The following is a 23,835-nucleotide window of genomic DNA, read 5'->3' as shown; positions in this document are numbered from 1 at the left end:
TTTTTCTTTCTGCGCATGCGCAGTAGCTTCAAGATGGCTTCCGACAAGAAGAGTGAAGTTGGGGAGCTCAGGTAAATGCTTATTTTATCAATACACGAGTCTAGTTTTGTTTCTAGGTCTCTGTTGCGAAGTATTGAAATCCAAAGAGATCCCGCTCAGTATCAACAAGTGGTTCAAAAGGTCATAGCATACATGACATTAGGAGTTGACGTATCTCCGCTCTTCAGCGAAATGATAATGGTATGAGCCAACCCCTCAGTCATTAGTATTGGGATGTATTGTGTGTTTGTATAGGCTGGGGCTACTCAGAATATAGTACAGAAGAAGATGGTTTATTTATATCTGAGTACATACGCAGAACGTAATTCAGAGTTGGCCCTCCTAACTATTAATACATTACGTAAAGACGCTAGTGACAGGAACCCCACTATAAGGGGGCTCGCTCTACGGAGCATGTCATCATTAAGGTCAGTATAATACCAAAAGTAAATAATACCTACATGTAATTATATATGCATTTATATATGTATTAATATTATACGTATTCATTATACATGCACATGTATGTATTATATGTAAATTATTGATAGATTGCCGAATGTCATTGAGTATATCGAGTCTCCACTTCAATCTGGACTGACTGATAAGAGTCCTTATGTTAGGCGAACTGCAGTGATGGGTGTGGTCAAATTATATTACATAGCACCTGACATTGTTTCGGGTAATTATATATATTCATCACCATTAATTGATTAATTAATTAATTGATATTAATTAGATATGAAGTGGTCTAGTGTGCTGTATGATATGCTGAGAGATGATGATCCTCTTGTTGTGTGTAACTGCCTTTCAGCCCTTGAAGAGATACTGGCTAATGATGGAGGGATTGTTATTAGCAAGAAATTAGCTCATTACTTAATTAACAGGTAACAAATAACTATTTAATAACTATTAATAATTATTTGATAAGGATAAGGGATTTCAGTGAATGGGGACAATGTCAAGTCCTTCAACTTTTATTAAAGTATAACTGTACTGATGATGAAGAAGCTTTAGAAATACTGGTATGTTATTCCTTTTTGGGCGTGGTACTTAATGGGTGTGGTTTTAGAATGCCCTTGATGATCGTCTTAAACATGTAATGGTTGGTGTTGTCATGGCAACAATTAGATTGTTTTTTCACTTGACCGAGTCTATGCCTGAGGTGTATCATGACGTGTTTGAAAGAGTCAAAAGTAACTGAAAATAATAACGAACATACTCTTTATTTTTATGATCCTCTTTCTTCCTTTCTCTCTCTCTTTTCTCTCTCTCCTCAGCTCCTTTGCTGACTCTCCTTGGATCTGGTCCTTCTGAAGTAATCTATGTTGTCCTCCAGCACATTGAAATAATACTCTCACAAAACTCGACACTTTTCAGCTCTGACTATCACAACTTTTATTACAGGTAACGTGAAACATTGAGCTGATTCCAACTTTAATTTTTTAAGCTTAAAAACGCCAAAATCTTGAAAAATACCCAAGGCTATAGCCTTAGGATTTTTTTTGAAAAATGGCTCCAAAATCACCCCAAATTTTTATTACATTAAAAAATATATATTGATGTCCTTATGCCATGTAGAAAGTTTGAGCCGATTCTGGCTTCAATTTTTCAAGTTACAGCCATTTTAAGAAAACACCAAAATTCTAAAAAATACCCAACACTTCTGTATTCCTGTTCTTGTTGTTAGGTTCAATGACCCACCATATGTTAAACTTAAAAAGCTCGACCTATTGACGCAGGTCAGCGATGACTCAAATTCAAAAGACATAATCCAAGAGTTGAGGTTTGGTGGTTCATTTTTGTTCTTTAATTAATGCCCCTTTCACAGTGAGTGTGCTACTGATGTCAATGTGGGCGTGTCACAAAAGTCCATACATGCCATTGGACTCATATCAGTCAAACTACCTGACATTGCTAATTATTGTGTCGATAGACTACTGGCTCTCATTCCTATGGAAATTGAGCATGTGACATCAGAAGTCATCACTACAATGTCAAGTGAGATCATCACACCCACTCGTTAAATTAATTTTATCATGATAGATATTTTGCGTAAATATGAAAACACACATGAGCTGATATTGCCTCGTCTTAATTCTTGTTATGCAACAATGACCAGCGGCAGTGGGCGTGGTTCATTAATATGGATACTAGGGGAGTATGGAGAGGTAAACAAATTGTTGTTGTTGTTGTTATTATTGTTGCTTAGTCATTAGACGAAAGTCCTTATATTTTGGAAGACATTATCAACAATATCAGTGGAGAGTCCTCTCTTGAAGTTAAATTACAGCTGTTATCTGCAACGATGAAAATGTTTTTCAAAAGGCCACCAGAGTGCCAGGAAATGCTTGGAAGGCTATTAGAATACTGCATTGGTATATTAGTATAATAAACTAAATGTCCACCATACACCAGTGACCAGGCAATTCTGTTGCTTGCAATCTGTCGTCACTGGTTACTTTGATGCTGTGAGGAATTTGATCCCAACAATAGAACAGTTTTCTACTGTTACCTGAAAATCAAAGTAGCCACAGTTTGCAAGCAATGAAATTACCTGTTGTATGGCGAACTAATGTACAATGTATTATTTGTATTATTATCATATAGAGGAGGAGACTGATATGTTGTTGAGAGACAGAGCATTGCTGTACTATCGTTTATTGAAGAAAGACGTTGCAGCTGCCAAGAAGATTGTTTGTGGATCACAGAAAGTTTATTCACACCTGAGCACACACTCAAAGGTAATTATATAATTTATCATTATTATTGTTGTTATTGTTATTGTTATTGTAATTACTATTTAATATTATTAATATTAATTAATTATTGGTCTGTACAGTAAAAGGTTTTTCTATATACATAATTAATTAATTAATATTTTAATTACAGGGGTCTTTGTTTAGTGAGTTCAATACATTGTCTGTTGTCTATGGGCAATCATCTGCTGAATTTATTCATCAATCAATCCCATACACTTCATCTGCTGTGTTGAGGAGCCCAGAGAGGAGGAGTAAGCCCCTTTATAATTAGCTAATTAGTTATCATGATTACTAGTGAATGAAATGGATCAGTTATTGATCAGTAAAGAGGAGCCAGAAGAATCTTTGTTAGATATTGTAAGTATTTAATAAGTTATTGGTAGTTATTAACAGTGATTAATAGTTAGCGTCTAAAGAAAGTGTCAGTACAGTCCCTCACATATTACTCAACCCTACTCCAGTCATAACAGCATCAGAGTATGAGCAATACTGGAAATCACTACCACTAGTGTGAGTGAGGGCATCGTTTATCTAGTAATGTAGTTATACATACACATAAGTTCCAGATGGATATGAGAGGATTTTTGTTACATTCTCTGGTGCATATACATGTTCTTATGTTGCATATTATTAACTTTGAGTTGATTCTGATCAAATTTGAATTTTTTTTTTTAATTTTTAAAGTTCCTCAGAGCTACATAATTTTTGGAAAAGCAAAAATTGGTTCCCTTCTTAAGATCCTCATAACTCGAAAATTATTTGTCGGAATCAGCTCAAACTTTCTACATAGCATAAGGACATCAATGTGTATCAGAAAATGTAATAAAAATTTGGGGTGATTTCGGAGCCATTTTTTTAGAAAAAACCATGGGCTATAGCCTTGGGTATTTTTCCAAAATTGGCTATTTAAAAAACGGCCATAACTTGAAAAATTGAAGTTGGAATCAACTCAAACTTTCTACATAGCATAAGGACATCAGTGTGTATCAGAAAATGTAATGAAAATTAGGGGTGATTTCGAAGCCATTTTTTAGAAAAAACCATGGGCTATAGCCTTGGGTATTTTTCCAAAATTGGCCATTAGAAAAAAACGGCCATAACTTGAAAAATTGAAGTCGGAATCAACTCAAACTTTCTACATAGCATAAGGACATCAATGTGTATTAGAAAATGTAATAAAAATTAGGGGTGTTTTCGGAGCCATTTTTTAGAAAAAACCATGGGCTATAAGCCTTTGCTATTTTTCAAAACTTGGCTCGTTTTTAAAAATGCTCATAATTTAGAAATTATTTTTCGGAATCAGCTCAAAGCATAAAGACAATTATTATTATTATTATTATTATTATTATTATTATTATTACTATTATTATTATTATTATTATAGCTCTCAGGATAACTACCCCATGAGGTACATACCAAGTCTAAAGACACTTCAAGATTTATTAAGTAAAAGATTTATAACTACACTGGCATGTAGCGGCGACTTGGCAGATGTCAAGAAAATGTATTTATATGGCCAACATGTAAGACAATAATTAATTGTTTATTTATTTATTTATTTATTTATTTATTAATTTATTTATTTGTTTAGGTGTCTACGTTGGATCGGTTCTTGCTAGAAGTTGTCATGGCGGCTAATAAAATGGAGGTTTTGCTTAAGTGTACTAATGATAAACTTTATAAACAGTTTTTATTGCATTATCTGGAAACAATTAGTGATTATATGTAGTTTATTTTCTCCTGCTAGTTCCCTGTATTAATTGTCTGTATGTTCGTTAGTCGGTTACTAAGAAACTGACACTCTTGTTGTCTCTGTCATTTCTTCACTAGCCTGTAAATTAGAGATAATTTTAGTATTATTATTATTATTAATAATTTGTATTATTATTATTTTTGTTATTATTATTATTATTGTTAATACTTCGGTAGCTTTCTTGTCTTTTATTAATTTATTCATTAATGATCTTGGAAGATTATTTTTACACCATCTCCACATGACTTTCCTAACCTACATAATTATAAATGTAAATATATAACTCTCTCTTAAGTACCGTATAGTGGGAAATTTTGGAGGGACTAAAATTTGGCGAATTGCTAAATTTTAGTGATTGTCAGATTTTAATTTGGCGAATTGGTGGCCATGTGCCATTGAGCATGCGTATAATGGCTTAAAATGGCAGGTTTAATTTTGGCAAATGGCTATCAAAACGCCAAATTTGCCAAATTTAATTCCCTCCAAAATTTCCCGCTATACGGTACATTACTTACATTATTAGATAATGGGACGTATAATATAAAGATGATGATTCCCTGTGCAGATATGAACACTGTCATAATGTATGCTATAAATAATAGCTCCTCAGAGAAGAAAAACACATTCCCAATCCAACCGATTCCCATCACAATAGTCAGTGATATTGATGATTTTATCCAATACCTATATGTACAATAAATATACATGTAATTGTATTAGCAATTAATAATAATTTGTGGTTGTGACATTATTACTTAGCATCGTCCTTTAAACTGTTTTCATTGCTGATCCTATTTTTTCTGTGTTTCTTCATAATTATGATAGCCATCGCGAAAAAGCCAATATTAATCTATTCATCGTTGGTGTTACTAATATTATTATTGTTATGTTAATATCGGTTCTTACTAGTAATATTATTATGACTGGTATGATGAAACTCCATATAAACCCACTCTCATAGTCCAACCAACATCTATAATAAATTAATAACTGTTAATAACTATTAATTAAACACAACTTACGCTATTAATTCATTATTAGCATATAGCAGGTAGTTGACGTGGTCTTCTGTCCCTACCAATAGTCCAATTGGTATCATTATGATCATGTATAAGGCAGGGACACCTTAACGATATTCATAGGGTAATTAATTAATTGGTTAATTAATTACTGTAGCTTATTATTGTGAATCCAATCATGTATCTTTTGTTGTGTTTAACAAACACTTTAATTAATGATATGTAGAGGACCACACCCTCCATTAGCATCCACATGAACGTGACGAGAAACATGTACTGTAGTCCAATGGATATCAATGTGCATATTAACTAGTAATAATAATAATAATAATAATAATAATAATAATAATAATAATAATAATAATAATAATAATAATAATAATAATAATAATGATAATAATAATAATTAATGGCGATAGAGATAGGATTGTGTGTGCATATCTTACTTTGTATTTAGTTTGGTTTATTCCTATTAAGAATAATAATTGAGATACAAATAGATTGATGCACAGCATTACATGAATGTAGCTCCTTATGTTCCATAGAGACCTATTGCATGTACACTGTACACTTATATTCACACAACAATACACATACATGTACATATACATGTATAGGGATTGAATTAACAAGGAAGAGAAAGGAGGGAGAGAGAGGGAAGGCTCAGAAACAGATATAGTACTTTCCCTCTTGAGAGACAATCCACTTTAAAATAGATCTCAAGTTCTATTTTACATTATTATTATTGTATTCATAAAACCACTACATTTCCCAAACCAGATCAAAAGAGTGATTGTACACAGATAAGAGAGAGATTATTATTACTGTACTGCCACTATATTACTACTGCTACTATACTGATATTACTATAATCACTATCATTTACCTGGTACATGTGTAAGTTACAATGACAATTAATATACACATCAGTGACATTGGTACCAATATGTTACCGAGTATATTCAATATCTGTACATGTACCGAATCTGTCTAGAGAAAAATAAATAATTATTATATTATATAAAAAAATATATGAGTAGATGAATAAAGTCTTACTGGTAGTGTCACTCCTGGGCTTAGTAATATAGCAAAATGTGTTAGATGATTACAATAGCAGTTCATTATATTATTGTTGTATGCAGTAGTACAGCCTTCTGTTGACCAATATCCACTAGGTAAACTGCCTTCATTCCTACATGTATTAACTAATACATTATTGTTACAGTATAGCCTCTATAGGGACACCTCCATTTAAGATACAGCACCTAGTGTGCCAATTACATTCCTTACTGTATCAAATAACCTCCACATAAAGGACACCTTTGTATGACAGATGTACTTTCTTGTACCAAAGTGTCTGTTATATAGAGGCTACTGAACACTGTGTTACAATGTACATGTATTACTACTGTATGTACATGTACATCTATATTACTATTTCATTACTCACAATATAAATTCCCAATAGACACATGAGAATAGAGACCTATTAATGTTCTGAGATACAACAATAACAACAACTATATTTATTCATCATTATTATTATTATTATTATTTACCTTGTTGTTGTTGTTGTTGTTTGTTGTATTGAATGATATCATTACAGGCTGGCTTATATTACAATTATCATTACAATTTGTCGTTGTTGATATTACTGGAGTTATTATTGACGATCCATTATTAGTTAGTATGTTTGATAGATTCCTGTATATGAATGATGCAATTGTGATGTTCCTATTTGAAGGGAAAGCACCAGGTGGTATTAATAGTGAGTCTCCATTGTTATTATCAATGGCTAGTATTAACTGATTCACATCTTCTACTCTTTGGACTTTAATAACTAAATAATAATAATAATAATAAAAGCAATAATTACGCCCACCATTCACCACTCAACTTTGTTTTTTCAGTGTCTAATGGCAATTCATTGAATTGCCTAGAAATGTGTTTTATTTTAGGTTGAACTAAGCGCAAATTTACTTTCAACTAAGTTGAGTGGTGGATCATGCATAGCCTGAAATAACAGTCAAACACTGAATATTTTTCGACCAAACCCTGTGTTGCTCTCTACCATTTTGTCTGAACAATATAATTTTTGAAATAAATTTATTAAAAGCAATTTAACACAATAACATGTCCTACCTACAAAGAATGCTAAGTGAGCATGCTTCATGAGCTGATCAGCACTATAGCAGCTTTAAAAGTCATAAAAAAACAAATTTGATTGGAATCAGCTCAAGATTTCTACACAGCATAAAAACATGTATACGTATCAGCAAGAGTGGATAATTATCCACTCTTGGTATCAGGAAAAATTATAAAAATATAGAAATTTTTCCTTTTCATTTTTAGCAAAATTTGACCAAGGTCCAGGGACTTTGGCTCAATTTTTGAGCAACTTCAAAAATTTTAAAAAGTCCAAACTTGATAAAAATCATGATCAGCTCAAAGTTGATGCACGACGTAAGAACATGTATATGTATCAGAAAAAATACGTTTCAAAGAAATAATTACATGTGCAGTACTAGTATGTTAGCCTCACTTCTATGATTTTTATATAAAGTAGACCATAGATATTAGAGTACAGGAACTCTAATATCTGATATCTAATATTTAATATCTAATATCCTGTACTCTACTATCTATGAGTAGACCATGGTAGTCTCGCCCCACCCCTTCACAGGGTGGGACTATGATCATGTTTGTGTGAAAGTCACTTTTTGTGATGTAGTAATGTTTTCATTACTGGCATTACAGGACTTTGCAGTCCTTTCAAAAATTCCAATTCTACGGCTGAGAGACCATTAAATACTCTAAATTTTCCTTATCAATTTGACCTGTTATCTCTCTCTCTCTTTATACCCTGTTCTTATGAAAAGTCTATAGTGGGTCGGACATTGTTATTATAGTCTATTACCACATCAAAGGATTGGCAGATGTTATCATAGAACACATGTACAGTCATATAAGAAAATTTTCTCCATGTTATTTTTTTTCTAAATACCCTGCACTATAATAACACTGGGTCTTTAGGCCCAACTTCTGAGCAAGAAGCTGCATAAAGACTATACCAAAATCCTGTGGAAAACCCTGTCTGATCATTTCATAAAAATGGCAGATCAAATTAAACAATGTTCAGACACAATGTAAGAACATTGTTTGAATGTAATTTCAGGCTCAGTGATGAATGGGTGGCTGGGCTTTACTTATATTGTCTGATGTCTTTGTATAATTCCTGTTGATGCTCAGTGCATATTTATCCATTGACAGCAATATTTGTCCATATCCTGACTGTCTTGTGTCCTATTTTAAAATTAAGAATATGAGAGGTAAGCACTGTAATTTTTAATCCTATTATTATTATTATTAGTTGTGTACCTCATCTTCATTTATCAGCTCTTGTTTTATGTTGTTTTCAAGTGCTAGTAATAATTCTGTCCTTTCCTCCAGCCCTTCCAGTGACTGGTTCTCATTGTTGTTGATTATGGTATCAAACAGGATCACTTTTTGCTCTGTAGTTATACCACCATCATCATCAGTAGCAGTAATATTCAATAGTGCTTGTATTGCTGTTGTGAATGACATGTTACTCTATAAGTGAAAGAGAGAGGTAATTTTGGTGATGGCTTGAAATTTTCGTGGAATGTAAATTCCGTGGTTTTAGTGGTTATGTAAACTGTCAACCACGAAATTAAAGTAAACCACCAAATTAAAGTAAACCACCAATTGCCCCACTAGAAACCACGAAAATATCGACCCACGAAAATTTCAAGCTATACGGTATCATTATTTACAATATTGAGTATATTGTTGAACTGTCTATTAGTATGGCAGACAATCTCATCCCATTCACCATTGCTTTTGCATAATCTACTAGCTGAGAGAAAGGAAGAGAGGGAGGAAGAGGAGAAAGGAGAAGGAGTTTATGTTAAGAAATGTATGTGACTATGTGTATAATGTATACCTGTCACGGTTCCTTTATAGCATGTACCATTAATAGTGCTATTACTTAATGTGCTGTACCAAATACCATCTGGAGGACAATATATCAGGCCAATTGAAGTCACTGTAGGAGCTGCTAGTGACATTGTAATTGATGATAGATAATGTACAGATACTGGTGATGGAGAGAGTGAGGTATGGGGTTGAGAGGGTGAGGTATGGGATTGAGAAGGTGAGGTATGGGATTGAGAGGGTGAGGTATATGATTGAGAGCGTGAGTTATAGGATTGAGAAGGTGAGGTATAAGATTGAGAGGGTGAGGTATAGGATCGAGAGGGTGAGGTATAGGAATAGGATTGAGAGGGTGAGGTATAGAATTGAGAGGGTGAGGTATAGGATTGAAAGGGTGCAGTATAGGATTGAAAGAGTGTGGTATAGGATTGAGAAGGTGATGTATAGGATTGAGAGGGTGACCCTGAGGAGATTGTTTGATTGGGACATTGAAAAGAAGATGTCCTTGATGAACATTTCATGAATGCATTGTCAGTAGACTCTATTGGCAGTGAGTATACTGATGATTGCAATATCTGTGAGTCCATTGAACAGAACCACAGTTCACCCTCACAGTTGTAATATTCTCTAGTTTGCGGACAAAGATCGTCTAATCCAATCGTCAAAATTTCTCCTCCATTTTCTTTTGTAAATACTGTAGAGTCTATTGTCCAGCAGCATCTACTGCTGCTTGAGTCTGATGTCCACGTACTATAAATGTCGCCACTGGATGGTATTGATATTACATTGCCATTGGAGTTTTCTGATATATAATAATGATATGTAATAAATATGTAATAATGATATAATAAGATCCCTAATCTCACCGTTGTATTGTACGGTAGTTAAGGGTTCACTGCTGTCAGTGGAGAATAGTTTGTATGTGATTATCGGTATGCTATTACACCCAAAATACAACAAGTTAAATTGCAGATACCTAAACAATGATTATGTATCATAAAAATAAAAGAAAAAAGGTCTAACTGGTTCCCGTAGCATCCTTTTTGAAAGAGCAGCAGTGAAGCTATCAACAAGAGAAGCATTCTGCAGCTGCTAATGCCTGCTATGCTCAGCTGCAGCAATCATTATCTCGTCAATTGCGTGGGTGGTGGTAGCTGCATTATTCATGGATAAAAATGGGAAGACTGGACAGGCAGGTTCAGCACAAATTAGCAGGAGTGCCTGTAGAGTAGAGTGCCCTGAGGAGCTCAGCCAGGAGAACTAGGAGAAGACCGAATCAAGCTAACTAGGCTTTCTAATGGCTACCAAGTTGGTCAATTTCTTGGGTAAAGGTGTGCCTCAAGGAGCGAGGAGCCCGTTTTTTAAAAACAGAGGATGGATTAACGGCCAATGGGTAGAAGCTAAAGAGAAACGATACTTTCCAGTCACTAATCCAGCCAACACAGAGCTTATTACTGAAGTAATAAAATATTTAAAAGTTATACGTTTTTATGATCGTTTTAATAGGTTCCTGACATGCAAAGAGAAGACGTTTTAGAAGCTATTGAGTCTTCTTATGCTGCTCAAAAGTTATGGAGGAGGCAAACTGCCAAAGTACATTCATGCAATATTTATCATAGTATAATAGAGTATTATTATAGAGTAGAGCCCTATTACTGAGACAGTGGTATGAATTGATGAATAAACACAAATCGGAAATTGCAAAAATGATAACTATAGAACAAGTAAAATAATTGTTAAGAATAAAATAACGTATTGATTTTAATAAAGTAATTTAAAATTAATAAATCAAGGCCTTTCTACACTAGCACTTCTAATGTGCATTGAACTGGTTTGAAACTGGTTTGGAACCGGTTCCAGTCTAGTCATTCCATACCTGATGCGGCATTGACTTCAATGAGTCATTATCTCAAACCATCTCCATATGTGGTTTGAATGCGCATTCAATAGATAACCAAAATAAACCAATGGCAGCTGGATCAGAAATACTATCAAAATATATATGATGTTGAAGATAGTGTGGAATCACTTGATGCGCACATTGATGAGCACATTGATGAGCCGACTTCTGGAACCGGTTCAAGTGTAGAAAGGCCTTAAGTTACCCTATAGTTCCAAATTTTTGTGGGTAAAAGATTTCATCAAAATTAATTTTTGTCAATAAATTTTTCATCATTTCTGTCTGATACCTACGTGGAGCAAAAATTTTGTCAAACAAAAATTCCTGATGAATCTGATGAAATTTTTTGCTGACAAAAATTTGCAGCTTTATGGTAATAGAATAATTTATTTGATAAATAATGTACTTAATAAATAATGCATTTAGGGGAAGCCATATACTGAATCGTTAAATGAAGTTAACTATGGCATGTCATTTATTGATTGGTTCAGCGAAGAAGGAAAGAGATTGTATGGAGATGTTTTGCCTTCTCCTCAAGAAAATAAAAGAATGTTTTTAATGAAAGAGCCAGTAGGAGTTGCCGCTTTGATCACGCCAGTAAGAATATCAATAATTAACTATTTATTTTAATAACTGATGTAGTGGAATTTCCCATTGGCAATGATAACAAGAAAGGCAGGCGCTGCATTAGCTGCTGGTTGCTCTATAATAATTAAACCATCAGAAGAAACGCCGCTAACTGCTCTGGCTATAGCTCAGGTTAGCTCTATAGTTATACCAATAGTCATTAACTAGTTATTAATAGTTATCACATGAGGCAGGGATACCGCCTGGCGTCATCAACGTACTGACTTGCAGCAGAGACAGTGTCCATGAAGTATCTGATGTTTTGTTGGATGACGAGAGAATATCCAAAATATCATTCACTGGTTCAACTGCAATTGGAAAAGTAAGAAATACTATAAAAATCACATTTTATTAGTATCATCATCATTATCATCACTATAAAATTAAGTTTATTATTATTATTGCTAGAGGTTAATAGCTGGTAGTGCTAATACAGTGAAGAAGCTATCATTAGAGTTGGGGGGAAACGCTCCTTTCATAGTATTCGATACTGCTGACGTCGATGTTGCTGTAAAAGGAGCCATTGCTGGCAAATTCAGAAATGCTGGACAAGTATAATAATTTGAGCATTTCTTATTATATTTTTTTCTTTGTGATAGACGTGTGTGTCCCCCAACAGGTTATTGGTACAAAGCAAGATATACAATGAATTTGTTGATAAGTTAACACAAGCTGTGTCTAATCTTAAAGTCGGTGATGGTTTAAATGATGGAATAGACCAAGGGCCACTCATCAATGCTGGGGCCATTGATAAAGTATGTAGATGTATAGAGAGTTTTCTATTTAATGCTCGGTTAGGTTGAGCGTCATGTTAATGATGCTGTGGATCAAGGAGGGGAGGTGTTGGTAGGTGGGACTAGAATGACATCGCTTCCTGGGACGTTCTATAATCCATCAGTATTGATCAATGTTAATAATGAAATGCTAATAACGAGAGAAGAGACATTTGGACCCATCGCACCGATTATAAAGTAATTGGTGGGTGTGGTTAATGTGGTTAGTTGGTGGGTGTGGTTTGTAGGTTTGATACTGAAGATGAAGCTGTCAGTATAGCTAATAACACACAATTTGGACTAATTGGTATGCATATCAATAATACATATGTTGTACCGAATTTATAAAGTTGCTCCAAAATTTGACAAAATATCATGTACTATAGTACAGGGTCTTTTGGCCAAATTTCATCAAAAATGGCTAGGAGAGAATTCTCCATTGTAATATATTTTTTCTGATGCATAAACACGTACTATGTTGTGTAGAAAGTTTGAGCTGATTACGATCGATCTAAATTAATTATTAGGTATTTATGAATTAAAGTTGTTCCAAAAGCCATGTACAGTAATAGTGTGGTGTCCTTGTCACAAAGCATGTTTTGTGGGAAACCTGATCATGTCATTTTTGTGTAGTTAAAACTTAACACGCAAAAGGGACTCGAAGCATAAATGAAAATTTTATATTTAGCTACATCAAAAGCAAAACTAGTATACGTGCAACTGAAAGTGTGCTTTGTAATAATGATTATTGTTATGGTACTTTGTCATACAACAAATATTATTATTATATATACATGTATATATTTTATTATTACTTCTCCTTTCTGTCGTTTCCTTTTCTTTCCTTTCACTTCTTGTTCTCTTCCTCTACTCTACTAACCTATCCTACTCTACTAAACCTATCCTACTCTACTAAACCTATCCTACTATACATTTTATTATTATTATTCTGATTGTTATTGTTATTATTATTATTATTATTATTAGGCTATTTCTATTCGAGAGATATTGATCAGATATGGCGTGTGAGTGATGCCCTAGAGACAGGTATGGTAGGTATCAATGAAGCTCTGCTTTCAAATGAGGTGGGAGCTTTTGGCGGCAAGAAGCAAAGCGGATTCGGCAGAGAAGGATCGAAATATGGAATCAATGAATACATTAATATTAAATACGTTTGTATGGGAAATCTAAAAACATAATAACAATATCAATATTATAATTGTTGTTCAGTCTTAATATTAAAAAACATTGTCGTATTTGTAGACACGGTCTTTGCTAGCATACTTCCATTCTCCATCTCTTCCTTCTCTTATTAGCTCCACATTACCACAGTAACTAGCTTCATAAACTGCATTATTGCCACCTGTATCTAATATAAATATTATTATTTTTGTTCTTTTATTGAAATCACTCTCCTTTCTTAATCCATTCTTATAATAATAACAATAATAAATTAATAATAATAACAATAATAAATTAATAATAATAACAATACCTAGTAACATTGATGTTTCTACTCCATATTGATGAGTGACCAATACAACGTTATTTGGGTAATACTCATCAGCAATTTCCTGTATAGCTGCTTTATATCTATTTATTTAGTAAATAATAATAACAATGAGATGAGATCATGATTGATAATACCTTGCTATTGATTCATCTATTGTCTCTGGATACTTTGGTAGAGGCTTAGTATCAAACTCAATGACGTTGATGTCATAATTACTGATATTACTCTCACTGGGTACTGATGGTGTTTTGATCATGTTGGCCCCGCGAGTCATAATCTCACTCAATATATTACGAGTAACAATACCTGTCACACCAGTAGCCCGGCAAACCTCCTGTGCAGTTTGGAGACATCTTGTAAAAGGTGAGGATACAACGTGCACGATATTCTATGATAATGGCAAATCAATGACAGAATAAATCCTAATAATAACTATATTTGTATTACTTTGTCGGAATATCTTTTAAGAGATAACTGGTGTGCTTCAACTTTTCCTTTCCCAGTTAATGGTGTGTCGTAGGGCCTGTCTCTATTATTTAGCAGCCAAGTTGAGTCTACACTGTCCAATCTCTCTCCGTGTCTCATTACAAATACATGCTGTTTCTCTAATCATATTTTAGTAGCATAAATCCATTACAATAATATGATCCACCAAATATATTGCTATACCTTCATTTACTGTAGAATGACTATCATTAGCTGACTCGGCCATTACTCCTAGTATGTGCTCTAAGATAAACTATGAATATAATTAACATACCATTCTTAATGCAGGCTCCTCCCAGGCACTCCTCTCCACTATAAAACACAATGTATTGTCCAGGCGTTACAGCTCTTATCGGTTGTGATAAAAACACTCTTAGACCATACTCATAGTCCTCAATGCGACACTGCACTATAAATTAATAAAAATTTGCTAAATATAATTACTATCTTAATACCAAGTTCTCCTTGATGCCTTATTCTTGCCTGTAGTACTTTACTAGTAATATTTCTTATCCAATATGGCTTGCTTGTTACTATTTCACGGGAGTATAATAAATGACTTGGGCCCTACAGCAATAATGAATAATATACCAGCTATATCTAGTGAGCACTTACAATAAATAGAGTATTATTATTTATATCTTTATTAATTACAAACAGTGGTCCATTTCCATCTCCTAAACCTGATCTTTGACCAATAGTGTAATATTGGTGTCCTATATTATCATTCATAATTGTAACAAGTAAATGGATATAGTTCTTACCATTGTGTTTTCCCATTATTTCACCAGTCAAAATGTTAATCATGAGCCCTTCTTCACCATCAATATACTGGAATTATCATACAAAATAATGCACTTATATTCCTTCACAATGATACTAACCTCTCTCATAAAATTTGAATTATTTCTTTTCCCAATGAAACACAAGCCCATACTCTAAAGATAAAGAATTGAACTAGCATTAGATTAGCTGATTCTAAGCAACAACTTCTTTCTTCTTTGCAATCCTATGCAGTCCATTTTCAATAGCAATTTCTTTGACTTCTTTCTTTGTCAAATGACCAATTGGAAACAGTGTATTAAGTAATGATGATTGAGATACTGTTGATAAGAAATAAGTTTGATCCTTAAAATGATCAGCAGATTTCATTAACCTAACACCTTTAAATATAATTAATATTAAAGTACTAATTATTTAATTAGAATTTACCTTGCTCGTTAGTACTTAATTGAGCATAATGGCCTGTTGCGATGGCATCCATTCTATATTTATTGATTATTAAACTGTGAAAAATTCCAAATTTTATTCTTTGATTGCACATTATATCAGGATTAGGTGTGACTCCATTATTAGTACCATCGATAAAATAACTAATAAACAATAACAATAATTATTATTCAACCATGCCAAATTTAAATTGATCAATCCGCAGAATGCAGAATACCAGGTTTCTAAATCTATTAGAACCTCCCGGGGAACACTTAGAAGCGCTCTATGCTTAAGCTCTTATTAGTCCATTTGTCAAGCTTGGCTGATTCTTTACATGGCTAGCCTGTTAGATATGTTCTATGTACATGTATGTCAACTGTGGTCTTATTATCAGCAGCTGGTAGTTGTTTTCAAAATGTCATGGTACTATAGAAGATGGTTATACACCTTGGTATCAATTTCTATGGCATTTAAGCCATTTATTAATCTCACAGCTGCTTTGCTGGTTAATAAATCCCTGTATAACCTATACTTATAAAAATTATAATGACACCCACCTAAAGACTTCATTCCAATAATGTCGTATTAAGTTAACTTGTTTGTACTGTATCCCGATATGCTGACAAACCCACTTTACATCATTAAAATCATTATTAACGTTGCAATATTGACTGTTTTCTTCCTGTGCGTCCCAATTATTCATGTAAAATCCTACAACATTATATCCTATAAAACAATAGTAACAGTACTTACAAACGACTAGACTACCTTTTTGTTTCAATAGCAAAGCGGCTACTGATGAATCTACACCTCCAGACATTGCCATGCCTACATTTCTTATGATTCGAGCCATTTTGTATTCCACGTGGAAGCACGTGGGTTAGTGACGTCATAATCAACCTGCAAGTGGGCGGGCTTTGGTTAAAATTTTGGGCGGGTCTTTCGGAAAACAAAATGGCGTCCGGCAAGGCTGTCCTTGATGATAAAGATAAAATAGCTCGTCAATTGGCGCAGAATCTGAGAAATGATTTCCACTTGCTGTCAAATGAAGCAAAGAAGAAGTATCCGTCAGTAAAGGAGGTTAGAATGCATTCAGTGTCGCCTATTGTCCTATCTCCCTCAGGCTTCAGAAAGAGGAGGAATGAGATTAAAGCATCTTTCAGAGCAATTTGGCTTTTCTTTAAGAGGTACTACATGTATTAGCAATTATTACATATTATTATTATATTTATTAATTTTTGTTAGTACTCTCAGCAACAGAAGATGTGGTTCGTCCATTACTATTTGCCTGCGAGTCTCAGAATCCAAGACTAATTTCAATATCTTTGTCATCACTGCAACGCTTGCTCCAGTACAATGCCATACCACCGGTACCTAACTAATTATATATTCATTACATTAATTAATTAATTGCAGTCGTCAGTTGACAGTATCCTTTCAACCCTTGAACGATTAGTCGATAATAATTTAGAAGAATTGAAAATATTACAGACAATATTAATTTTATCAACAGCCACTGATCTTATCAAAGGGAAGACCTTAACAACGGTTAGCCATTTATCATTATCATGACTATCTTTATAAGGACTTTGTAGGTCCTGATAATTTGTTTTAAATTGTACAATAATCGTGATATTAATATTCACAATACTGCCAGTGTCACCATTAGACAGATTGTTCAAAATTTATTCGATCGCCTGAGCCAATTGGCCGAGAAAGGTAGGAACATCATTGTTACAAGTTATCTTGTAATCTTGATTATATTTAATTATTTTTTTTTATATACTTTTAGGTGGTCTCAATAGTCCAGAGCCTCCTCCCCCTGACTCCTCCCCCTCTGTTAGCGTTGATCATAGACAATTACCTGTTCAAGTTAGGGATGGATACTTAATATTTCAAGTTAGTTATACATACATGTACATGTACTTACATTATTATTTATTTATTATTTTATTATTAATTTAAATTTATTTTGAAAAGTCCAACAACAATAACAACAGTAATAATAATAATAAGGATATAATTTATTTTATTTATTTATTTATTTTCACATCAGGACTTGTGTTTCCTAATAAACGGTGATCCAGCTGCCTGGCTGCCTCAATCATTAAACATTGAGTTGGGACTTGGACTGGAATTATTAGAAATCGTCCTAAAAGGATACCCAGCCATATTTGCTAAAGTCAGTAACATGCATTATCGATACACAATATTAATAACAACTATCACAATATACATAGGAGAAGTTGTTCAGTGTATTATTAACTGAGAGGGTGTGCCCGCTAGTTATTAAGTTGTTTTCTCCAAGTTCTAAACACAGGCACATTCTCTCTCACTCTTCATCTTCTTTATTACAATCAGACAGACCGACATTTGCACTCCATATAAGGCTATTGAGGATACTTAGAATTCTGATCAAGGAATATTTTATTATACTAGTAAGCCTTTTACTATTGTTATTGATGACACAGATTGAGAAATAATTGTTTATAATATTTATTTATTTATTAGACGACACAATGTGAAATATTCTTATCAATGCTTGTCAGATTTCTTGACTCTGATAAACCACTCTGGCAGAGAGTCCTAGCAGTCGAAGTACTTCATTTATTTGTTAATGACAGCTTCCTATTAAAGTACATAAATTTAATATAAGTATATTGTACATAGAATGTAAATGCACATGTATACATGTATACTAATTTTATACATAATATATTATATGCATGAATGGTGCATGTATTGTATCTTCTTTCTTTGTCTCTTTAGATCGTTTTGTGAGTGTTACGATATGCATGAGCACTCCACTAATGTATTCAAAGATATTATTGATGGAGTTGCTGCTTTCATTCAATCAAATCTCCACCAGTTGATGTCTTCATCAGCTCCGACAATCGGCGCTAGTGGTAGCAGTTCTGCCAATACTCAAGCAGTAGCTGATGTCACTAATATTAATAGTTATCATGTTTTCCAATACAAGTCTCATATTGTTTATTATGAGAAACTTACATCATCAGCTCCTAACAAACCACACCTGTAAGCTATTCTAATAATATAGAACTGTGTTTAATATTTATAATTTGTAAAGTGCTTTATCATGTATTGATGATTTTCCCCATAAACAATTCATTTGACAGTTCAATAGGAGAATAACTGAAATGTATAAATCATAACTTGTCCATCTATTTTATTGATATTGACAATTTAATAATTAACACATACACGTAAGGTTGTATTGCATTGTATTTTATAGTTGTAGAAATCATATAATTCTTGCTTATATTGACAGTGCTGTTTTCATTTGATGGTTTAATGAAGCAATAACTACATTTAATGCATAATGCTATTGGAAATTTGATAACTTTAAAGTAACCCTGTCATATTTGATCTATTAGACTTGAGATGTTAGATAAAGTGGAGATACCTAACATTCCCGAAGGCTATGGTCTAATCCTCTCAGTTAATGTACTCATGGATCTCATCAGAAGCCTCTCATTAATAATACACCAGCAAGGGTCTCCCCCTGCCTCAGCCAAGACCTTCACTTCTTCCTTATTAGGAAATTTCTCTCCAAACGATATCTCTATAAATTTATTGAATTCCTCCTGGTCGGCCGTTTTAGCATCTCTGTCTTTATTACTGGACACTGTGTAAGTGGTGCATCAATATTAATTTCTATATTTATCATTACTATTATTATTATTATTATTATTATTATTATTATTATTATTATTATTATTGTTATTAGTGTGGATGAGTACACTATTAAGAAGATACTTGAAGTTTTTAGAATATTTATCGAATTATGCGGAACTATGAAACTATCGTCCCCTTGTGCTGCATTTTTAACAGGTAATAATGACAATTAATAATGATATATTATGGATTTGGAAAGAAATCCTACACCATTGCATGAGGGAGGATAAAGCATTATAGTTATCCACACGCAGTGACAGACTGCTACATCTATAAAGCCATGAATGAAGCCTTTTATTTTTCATGCAAACCTTTCATTCAATGTTATAAGATTGCTTATACCGCACCAGTTTGCAAGTTCCCTCTTGTTTGAGTCCTACTCCTTTTCTATTTTTAATATTTTTAATTTATTGCTAATTTATTTATATATATTTCTCTAGTGCTGTGTAAAGGTTCTCTGCCTCCTAAATACTCAATGCAGTTGATCGGGCAGACCCAGACAGGTAGGAGCTCACAGTCCTCAATGGTGAGCAAGAAGAAGGCGAGTGACGGTATTGAGGCAATGCAGGATCAATGGAAGTGCACTGGAAAGAACTTTGAGTGTATCCTCACACTCCTGCACTTGGTCCATCAGCATGGGGACATACTCTCTGAATCCTGGAACATCATTTTAACCACTTTACAAGTAAAATACATGTACATGTATAACATGTAGTACATGTAATTATTATTATATTATTTACATAAGTTAATAAATGGTGTATTGATGTTCTCTCCATACATACTGATTATGATTTATATCAAAATAATGATTGTTGTTGTTTTTTAATTTATAGTATATTAGGATTGCACTTGGAGTTAAGTCTGGAATCAAAAAATTAGCAGAAAGCACGAACACGGTATTAAGAATATATTAATTGATTATTAATGATTGTGATTGAATCAGGTTGGTGATAAGAGATTGGAGATTATTGCTAAATTTGATGATTTATTTACCAACAGCAAGTAATCTATTGTTGTTGTTGTTGTTGTTTCGTTTTATAATTGTTTTGTTTTTTTTAGATTTTTGTCTGAGTCCAGTTTACTTTCATTAATTAGCTCTTTGTGTATTTTATCTGATGATTCTATTCAAAATAAAGTAATTATTATTGTTATTATTATTATTATTATTGTGTGTTTATTTATTTTTTTATTTAGGATATTGGTCTATTCCCCATTTATTGTTTGCATGAAGTTGGTGTTAGTAATATCAATAGAATAACAATAATATGGAAACAGATCAGCACTCATTTGACACAAGTAACCATCATCCTAAATTCTCAATTTTTGCAATTTATTTGATACATACATACAATGTACATGTTCTTATGTTGCGTAAAAAGTTTGAGCAGATTCTGATCAAAATTGAATTATTTATGAATTTATAAAGTTGCTCAAATAATCTGGCTAACATGGTCTCGGGTCAAATTTTGCTAAAATTGCAAAGGAGAGAATTCTTTATTTTTATAATTTTCCTGATACATATACATGTACTTATGTTGTGTAGAAAGTTTGAGCTGATTCCAATCAAAATTGGATTTTTAATGAATTTTAAAAGTTGCTCGAAAATCCGGTCAAAGACCCTGTACTATAGTACAGAGTATTTCATCGATTGCATGCACTCGTGTCTACTGTCTAATCACATTGTTTCTCACTTCATTTAGTTGTGCAATTGTTCAGATGTCAGTGTTAGAATCGAGTCAGTCGATGCATTAATTAACTTGATTAAAAAAGGTTTGATACACTTTGAGTCCGACGTAGCGCTCCAGTCGACAATACTGGCCCCACTACTCTCCCTCTCTCAAGTCTCTCAGTCTGATGTCATATTGAAGCAGTTTGAGTGCATTGAGCAGCTACTCCACAATAACCAATTGATGAATGAAGACTCGTGGATGATCGTCTTGAATATTATCAATAACGCATCGAAACTACCAAGGTAATTATTAATTTTATCACCTTTGTTATTTAAATTTTATTTATTAATAATTCATGTATGTTTATTTAATTGTTTTATTGCTTTTGTATGCATGTACATGTACATGCACACGTTTATCATTAATTTATTTATTTATTTAAAAAAAAAATACATTTATTATTATTATTATTTTTGTCTAGTGAGTCTTTGGTGAGAACAGGTTTTCAGTCTCTCCAGTTGATAGTTACGGATTATTTGCAATTACTGCCTCCTGTGTGCCTGCCAGTTTGTGTGGACAGTGTTGGCCAATACGGGCAACAATGCCAGGATATTAATATATCATTAACATCCATTGGGCAACTGGTTAGTTTTAACAATTATTATTACTATTATTGTTATTATTACTATTATTATTATTATTATTATTATTATTATTATTATTATTATTATTGTATAGTGGAATATTGCTGATTATTTGCATCAGAATCGCGAGACATTAAAGCCGCTATTGTCATCCATTGAAGTCCCTTCAGTGAAAAGGAGCGATAGATTATTACTCCAGTATAGTTCACTGGATGTGTTTGATGGGATTTGGATGTTACTCTTTCAATGTCTCTCTAATCTCATTGTTAATGACCAGTCTGCCATAAGGAAGAGTGCTGCTCAGACGTTATTCTCAACACTGAGTGTTCACGGTACCATATTGCAGTGGAACACATGGCAGGCTGTTCTTTGGTCGGTTTTATTTATTGTGCTAGAGAAAGTCCAACAGTCAGTGTTGTCTGCTAGCACAATGTCTTTGTCTACAGAAACCAAGTTAATGATTCATCACACGAGAGATACCGATCAAAAGCAATGGGCAGAAACTCAAGTAAATTACATTTTGTGATATTTTAAAAATTAAACTTCATTATTTATTTATTTAGGTGTTAGTGTTAAATGGTATATCAAGGGTTATACAGTCTCGTTTGCTATCATTATCCTCCATTGATGGGTTTGATAGAGCTTGGACTACACTCCTGGATACCATAAAAGAATGTGCTCACTCCAACAGTGCTGAGGTATTTGTATGTTTATGGGAGGCACTAGTGAAAAAATACCGTATAGCTAGAAATTTCTGTGGCCCAAAATTTTTGCGAATTTTGTGAATTTGAACAAAATCGTAAAAATTAAATCCTCAAAAATAGGTAAATTAAAAGGTGTGGTTCACTACGCCTTTTCTCAGTGTAATAATGTAATTATAGTGAAGCACATGGCATGTTCTTGGCACTATTCCAGTACAATTTTAAGCAGAGTCAAAGAGTAATCCTATCTTGCCTAATATCCTGATAGAGCTTTGTGTCATGATCAACTATAGTTCTGGTAAGTAGTAAAGAGCAGCCATTGATCAGTAGTGTGATCAAGGGAATTCGCAAAAATAAAATCCGCAAAAGCCATTTTTTGCCAATTCGCAGAAATTTTGGGCCACAGAAATTTCTAGCTATACAGTAGTGCTCCTTAACAATAGAATCTAACTCTAAAATTATCTTTTATTACATTTTCTGATACATAGTACTGTCTTTATCATGTGTAGAAAGTTCGAGCTGTTTTCAACTATTTTTCTAGTTATGGCCATTTTTAAAAGTAGCGATTTTTGGAAAAAAGCAAAGGCTATAGCCCATGGCTTTTTACAAAAAATGGCTTCAAAATCACCCCAAATTTTTTATTACATTTTCTGATACATATTGATGTCCTTATGTTACATAGAAAGTTTGAGCCGATTCCGAGCTCAAATTCTGAAGTTATGAGCAATTTCTAAAAACTAGCAAATTTTGAAAAATACCCAAGGCTATAGCCCATTTGAAAAGGGAACAAAGCCCTCAAAAAATTTATTATAAAAAAGGGTAGAAATAAACATGTAGGTTAAGGAAAAGAAAAGAAAAAAGAAAGCAAGGTTAAAGATAGGTTAAGGTAAAGATGGATACAAAGAATGAGAAAGAAAATAAATAATAATAATAGCAAGAGTATATAATACTAAAGAGAGTATCGAACGGCCCTATACAAGCTGCTGCATGAGGGCGTATTTGCTCAAAGTCACAATCCGCATACTCCAGTATACTTTATCAATGAATATAATTATCGCGTAGACATTGAGTTGCCATTGCTGC

General features: G+C 33.3%; 5 protein-coding genes across 6 annotated transcripts in view; 3 read left to right on the top strand and 2 right to left on the bottom strand.

Annotated features, from left to right (window-relative positions):
- The first annotated feature begins 19 nt into the window (after nt 1-19).
- Nucleotides 20-4,794, top strand: LOC100637445 (AP-4 complex subunit beta-1-like). The gene is made up of 18 exons (XM_003382982.3): nt 20-71; nt 117-240; nt 295-467; nt 591-721; nt 779-926; nt 971-1,064; nt 1,112-1,235; nt 1,320-1,446; nt 1,730-1,825; nt 1,871-2,040; nt 2,086-2,210; nt 2,252-2,417; nt 2,650-2,783; nt 2,932-3,052; nt 3,097-3,158; nt 3,205-3,311; nt 4,186-4,324; nt 4,393-4,794. The coding sequence occupies exons 1-18, from the start codon at nt 34-36 to the stop codon at nt 4,528-4,530; spliced, it is 2,217 nt and encodes a 738-aa protein (XP_003383030.1). The 5' UTR covers nt 20-33; the 3' UTR covers nt 4,531-4,794.
- LOC109583919 (adhesion G protein-coupled receptor L3-like) lies at nt 4,473-10,633 on the bottom strand. Its single transcript, XM_019999438.1, has 17 exons — nt 10,551-10,633; nt 10,394-10,503; nt 9,538-10,329; nt 9,368-9,450; nt 8,952-9,164; nt 8,780-8,876; nt 7,133-7,413; nt 7,024-7,070; nt 6,630-6,765; nt 6,460-6,563; nt 6,020-6,122; nt 5,726-5,882; nt 5,577-5,679; nt 5,461-5,527; nt 5,310-5,404; nt 5,070-5,238; nt 4,473-4,809 (listed from the first exon to the last, which is right to left on the bottom strand). The coding sequence occupies exons 1-17, from the start codon at nt 10,607-10,609 to the stop codon at nt 4,588-4,590; spliced, it is 2,838 nt and encodes a 945-aa protein (XP_019854997.1). The 5' UTR covers nt 10,610-10,633; the 3' UTR covers nt 4,473-4,587.
- A 94-nt stretch (nt 10,634-10,727) lies between these two features.
- LOC100637319 (succinate-semialdehyde dehydrogenase [NADP(+)] GabD-like) lies at nt 10,728-14,109 on the top strand. Its single transcript, XM_011407850.2, has 11 exons — nt 10,728-10,986; nt 11,034-11,120; nt 11,168-11,251; nt 11,854-12,024; nt 12,070-12,186; nt 12,233-12,376; nt 12,463-12,606; nt 12,654-12,809; nt 12,853-13,025; nt 13,076-13,134; nt 13,815-14,109. Exons 1-11 carry the CDS (start codon nt 10,825-10,827, stop codon nt 14,024-14,026), a joined length of 1,509 nt encoding a protein of 502 aa, XP_011406152.1. The 5' UTR covers nt 10,728-10,824; the 3' UTR covers nt 14,027-14,109.
- On the bottom strand, nt 13,986-16,891 carry LOC100637194 (tRNA-specific 2-thiouridylase MnmA-like). 2 transcript variants are annotated; one of them, XM_019999458.1, is made up of 14 exons: nt 16,807-16,891; nt 16,596-16,764; nt 16,039-16,199; nt 15,817-15,989; nt 15,711-15,764; nt 15,591-15,657; nt 15,442-15,542; nt 15,282-15,393; nt 15,101-15,235; nt 15,010-15,057; nt 14,788-14,945; nt 14,475-14,728; nt 14,323-14,420; nt 13,986-14,196 (listed from the first exon to the last, which is right to left on the bottom strand). In XM_019999458.1, the coding sequence occupies exons 1-14, from the start codon at nt 16,889-16,891 to the stop codon at nt 14,066-14,068; spliced, it is 1,746 nt and encodes a 581-aa protein (XP_019855017.1). In that variant the 3' UTR covers nt 13,986-14,065. The 2 variants fall into 2 exon arrangements, with proteins under 2 accessions (XP_019855017.1, XP_019855021.1); XM_019999462.1 differs by having other exon boundaries at nt 14,475-14,674.
- A 72-nt stretch (nt 16,892-16,963) lies between these two features.
- Nucleotides 16,964-23,835, top strand: part of LOC105313981 (protein MON2 homolog) — a 12,452-nt gene continuing 5,580 nt past the window's right edge. The window contains exons 1-21 of the mRNA XM_019999431.1: nt 16,964-17,118; nt 17,162-17,225; nt 17,284-17,408; nt 17,455-17,586; nt 17,634-17,757; nt 17,831-17,937; nt 18,095-18,220; nt 18,279-18,476; nt 18,550-18,674; nt 18,808-19,074; nt 19,434-19,688; nt 19,787-19,890; nt 20,175-20,419; nt 20,571-20,633; nt 20,681-20,739; nt 20,797-20,872; nt 20,932-21,033; nt 21,438-21,709; nt 21,889-22,051; nt 22,146-22,559; nt 22,615-22,749. Coding sequence (XP_019854990.1) covers nt 16,993-17,118; nt 17,162-17,225; nt 17,284-17,408; nt 17,455-17,586; nt 17,634-17,757; nt 17,831-17,937; nt 18,095-18,220; nt 18,279-18,476; nt 18,550-18,674; nt 18,808-19,074; nt 19,434-19,688; nt 19,787-19,890; nt 20,175-20,419; nt 20,571-20,633; nt 20,681-20,739; nt 20,797-20,872; nt 20,932-21,033; nt 21,438-21,709; nt 21,889-22,051; nt 22,146-22,559; nt 22,615-22,749 — 3,282 coding nt within the window. The 5' untranslated portion in view covers nt 16,964-16,992. The remainder of the gene's footprint in view (nt 17,119-17,161; nt 17,226-17,283; nt 17,409-17,454; nt 17,587-17,633; nt 17,758-17,830; nt 17,938-18,094; nt 18,221-18,278; nt 18,477-18,549; nt 18,675-18,807; nt 19,075-19,433; nt 19,689-19,786; nt 19,891-20,174; nt 20,420-20,570; nt 20,634-20,680; nt 20,740-20,796; nt 20,873-20,931; nt 21,034-21,437; nt 21,710-21,888; nt 22,052-22,145; nt 22,560-22,614; nt 22,750-23,835) is intronic.

The sequence above is a fragment of the Amphimedon queenslandica genome, unplaced genomic scaffold, assembly GCF_000090795.2.
Source record: "Amphimedon queenslandica unplaced genomic scaffold, v1.1 AMPQUscaffold_13516, whole genome shotgun sequence".
NCBI lineage: Eukaryota > Metazoa > Porifera > Demospongiae > Haplosclerida > Niphatidae > Amphimedon > Amphimedon queenslandica.
Note: the sequence above shows the minus strand (reverse complement) of the source record. Positions and strands in the feature narration are given on the sequence as shown.

Excerpts from the sequence above, each read along its gene's own strand:
- LOC100637445 (XM_003382982.3), top strand. The coding sequence starts at position 34 with ATGGCTTCCGACAAGAAGAGTGAAGTTGGGGAGCTCAG. Across the intron at positions 1,236-1,319 it reads CGTGTTTGAAAGAGTCAAAA|CTCCTTTGCTGACTCTCCTT; the intron begins GTAACTGAAAAT and ends CTCTCTCCTCAG. Across the intron at positions 3,312-4,185 it reads TGGAAATCACTACCACTAGT|CTCTCAGGATAACTACCCCA; the intron begins GTGAGTGAGGGC and ends TTATTATTATAG.
- LOC100637319 (XM_011407850.2), top strand. The coding sequence starts at position 10,825 with ATGGCTACCAAGTTGGTCAATTTCTTGGGTAAAGGTGTGCCTCAAGGA. Across the intron at positions 10,987-11,033 it reads ACACAGAGCTTATTACTGAA|GTTCCTGACATGCAAAGAGA; the intron begins GTAATAAAATAT and ends TCGTTTTAATAG. Across the intron at positions 12,377-12,462 it reads GTTCAACTGCAATTGGAAAA|AGGTTAATAGCTGGTAGTGC; the intron begins GTAAGAAATACT and ends TATTATTGCTAG.
- LOC109583919 (XM_019999438.1), bottom strand. The coding sequence starts at position 10,609 with ATGCTTCTCTTGTTGATAGCTTCACTGCTGCTCTTTCAAAAAGGATGC. Across the intron at positions 7,414-8,779 it reads AAAGACATCAGACAATATAA|TTATTAAAGTCCAAAGAGTA; the intron begins GTAAAGCCCAGC and ends ATTATTATTTAG. Across the intron at positions 5,883-6,019 it reads TAAACCAAACTAAATACAAA|TTAATATGCACATTGATATC; the intron begins GTAAGATATGCA and ends TATTATTACTAG.
- LOC100637194 (XM_019999458.1), bottom strand. The coding sequence starts at position 16,891 with ATGGCTCGAATCATAAGAAATGTAGGCATGGCAATGTCTGGAGGTGTA. Across the intron at positions 15,658-15,710 it reads ATTCAAATTTTATGAGAGAG|TATATTGATGGTGAAGAAGG; the intron begins GTTAGTATCATT and ends TGATAATTCCAG. Across the intron at positions 14,729-14,787 it reads TTAAAAGATATTCCGACAAA|AATATCGTGCACGTTGTATC; the intron begins GTAATACAAATA and ends CCATTATCATAG.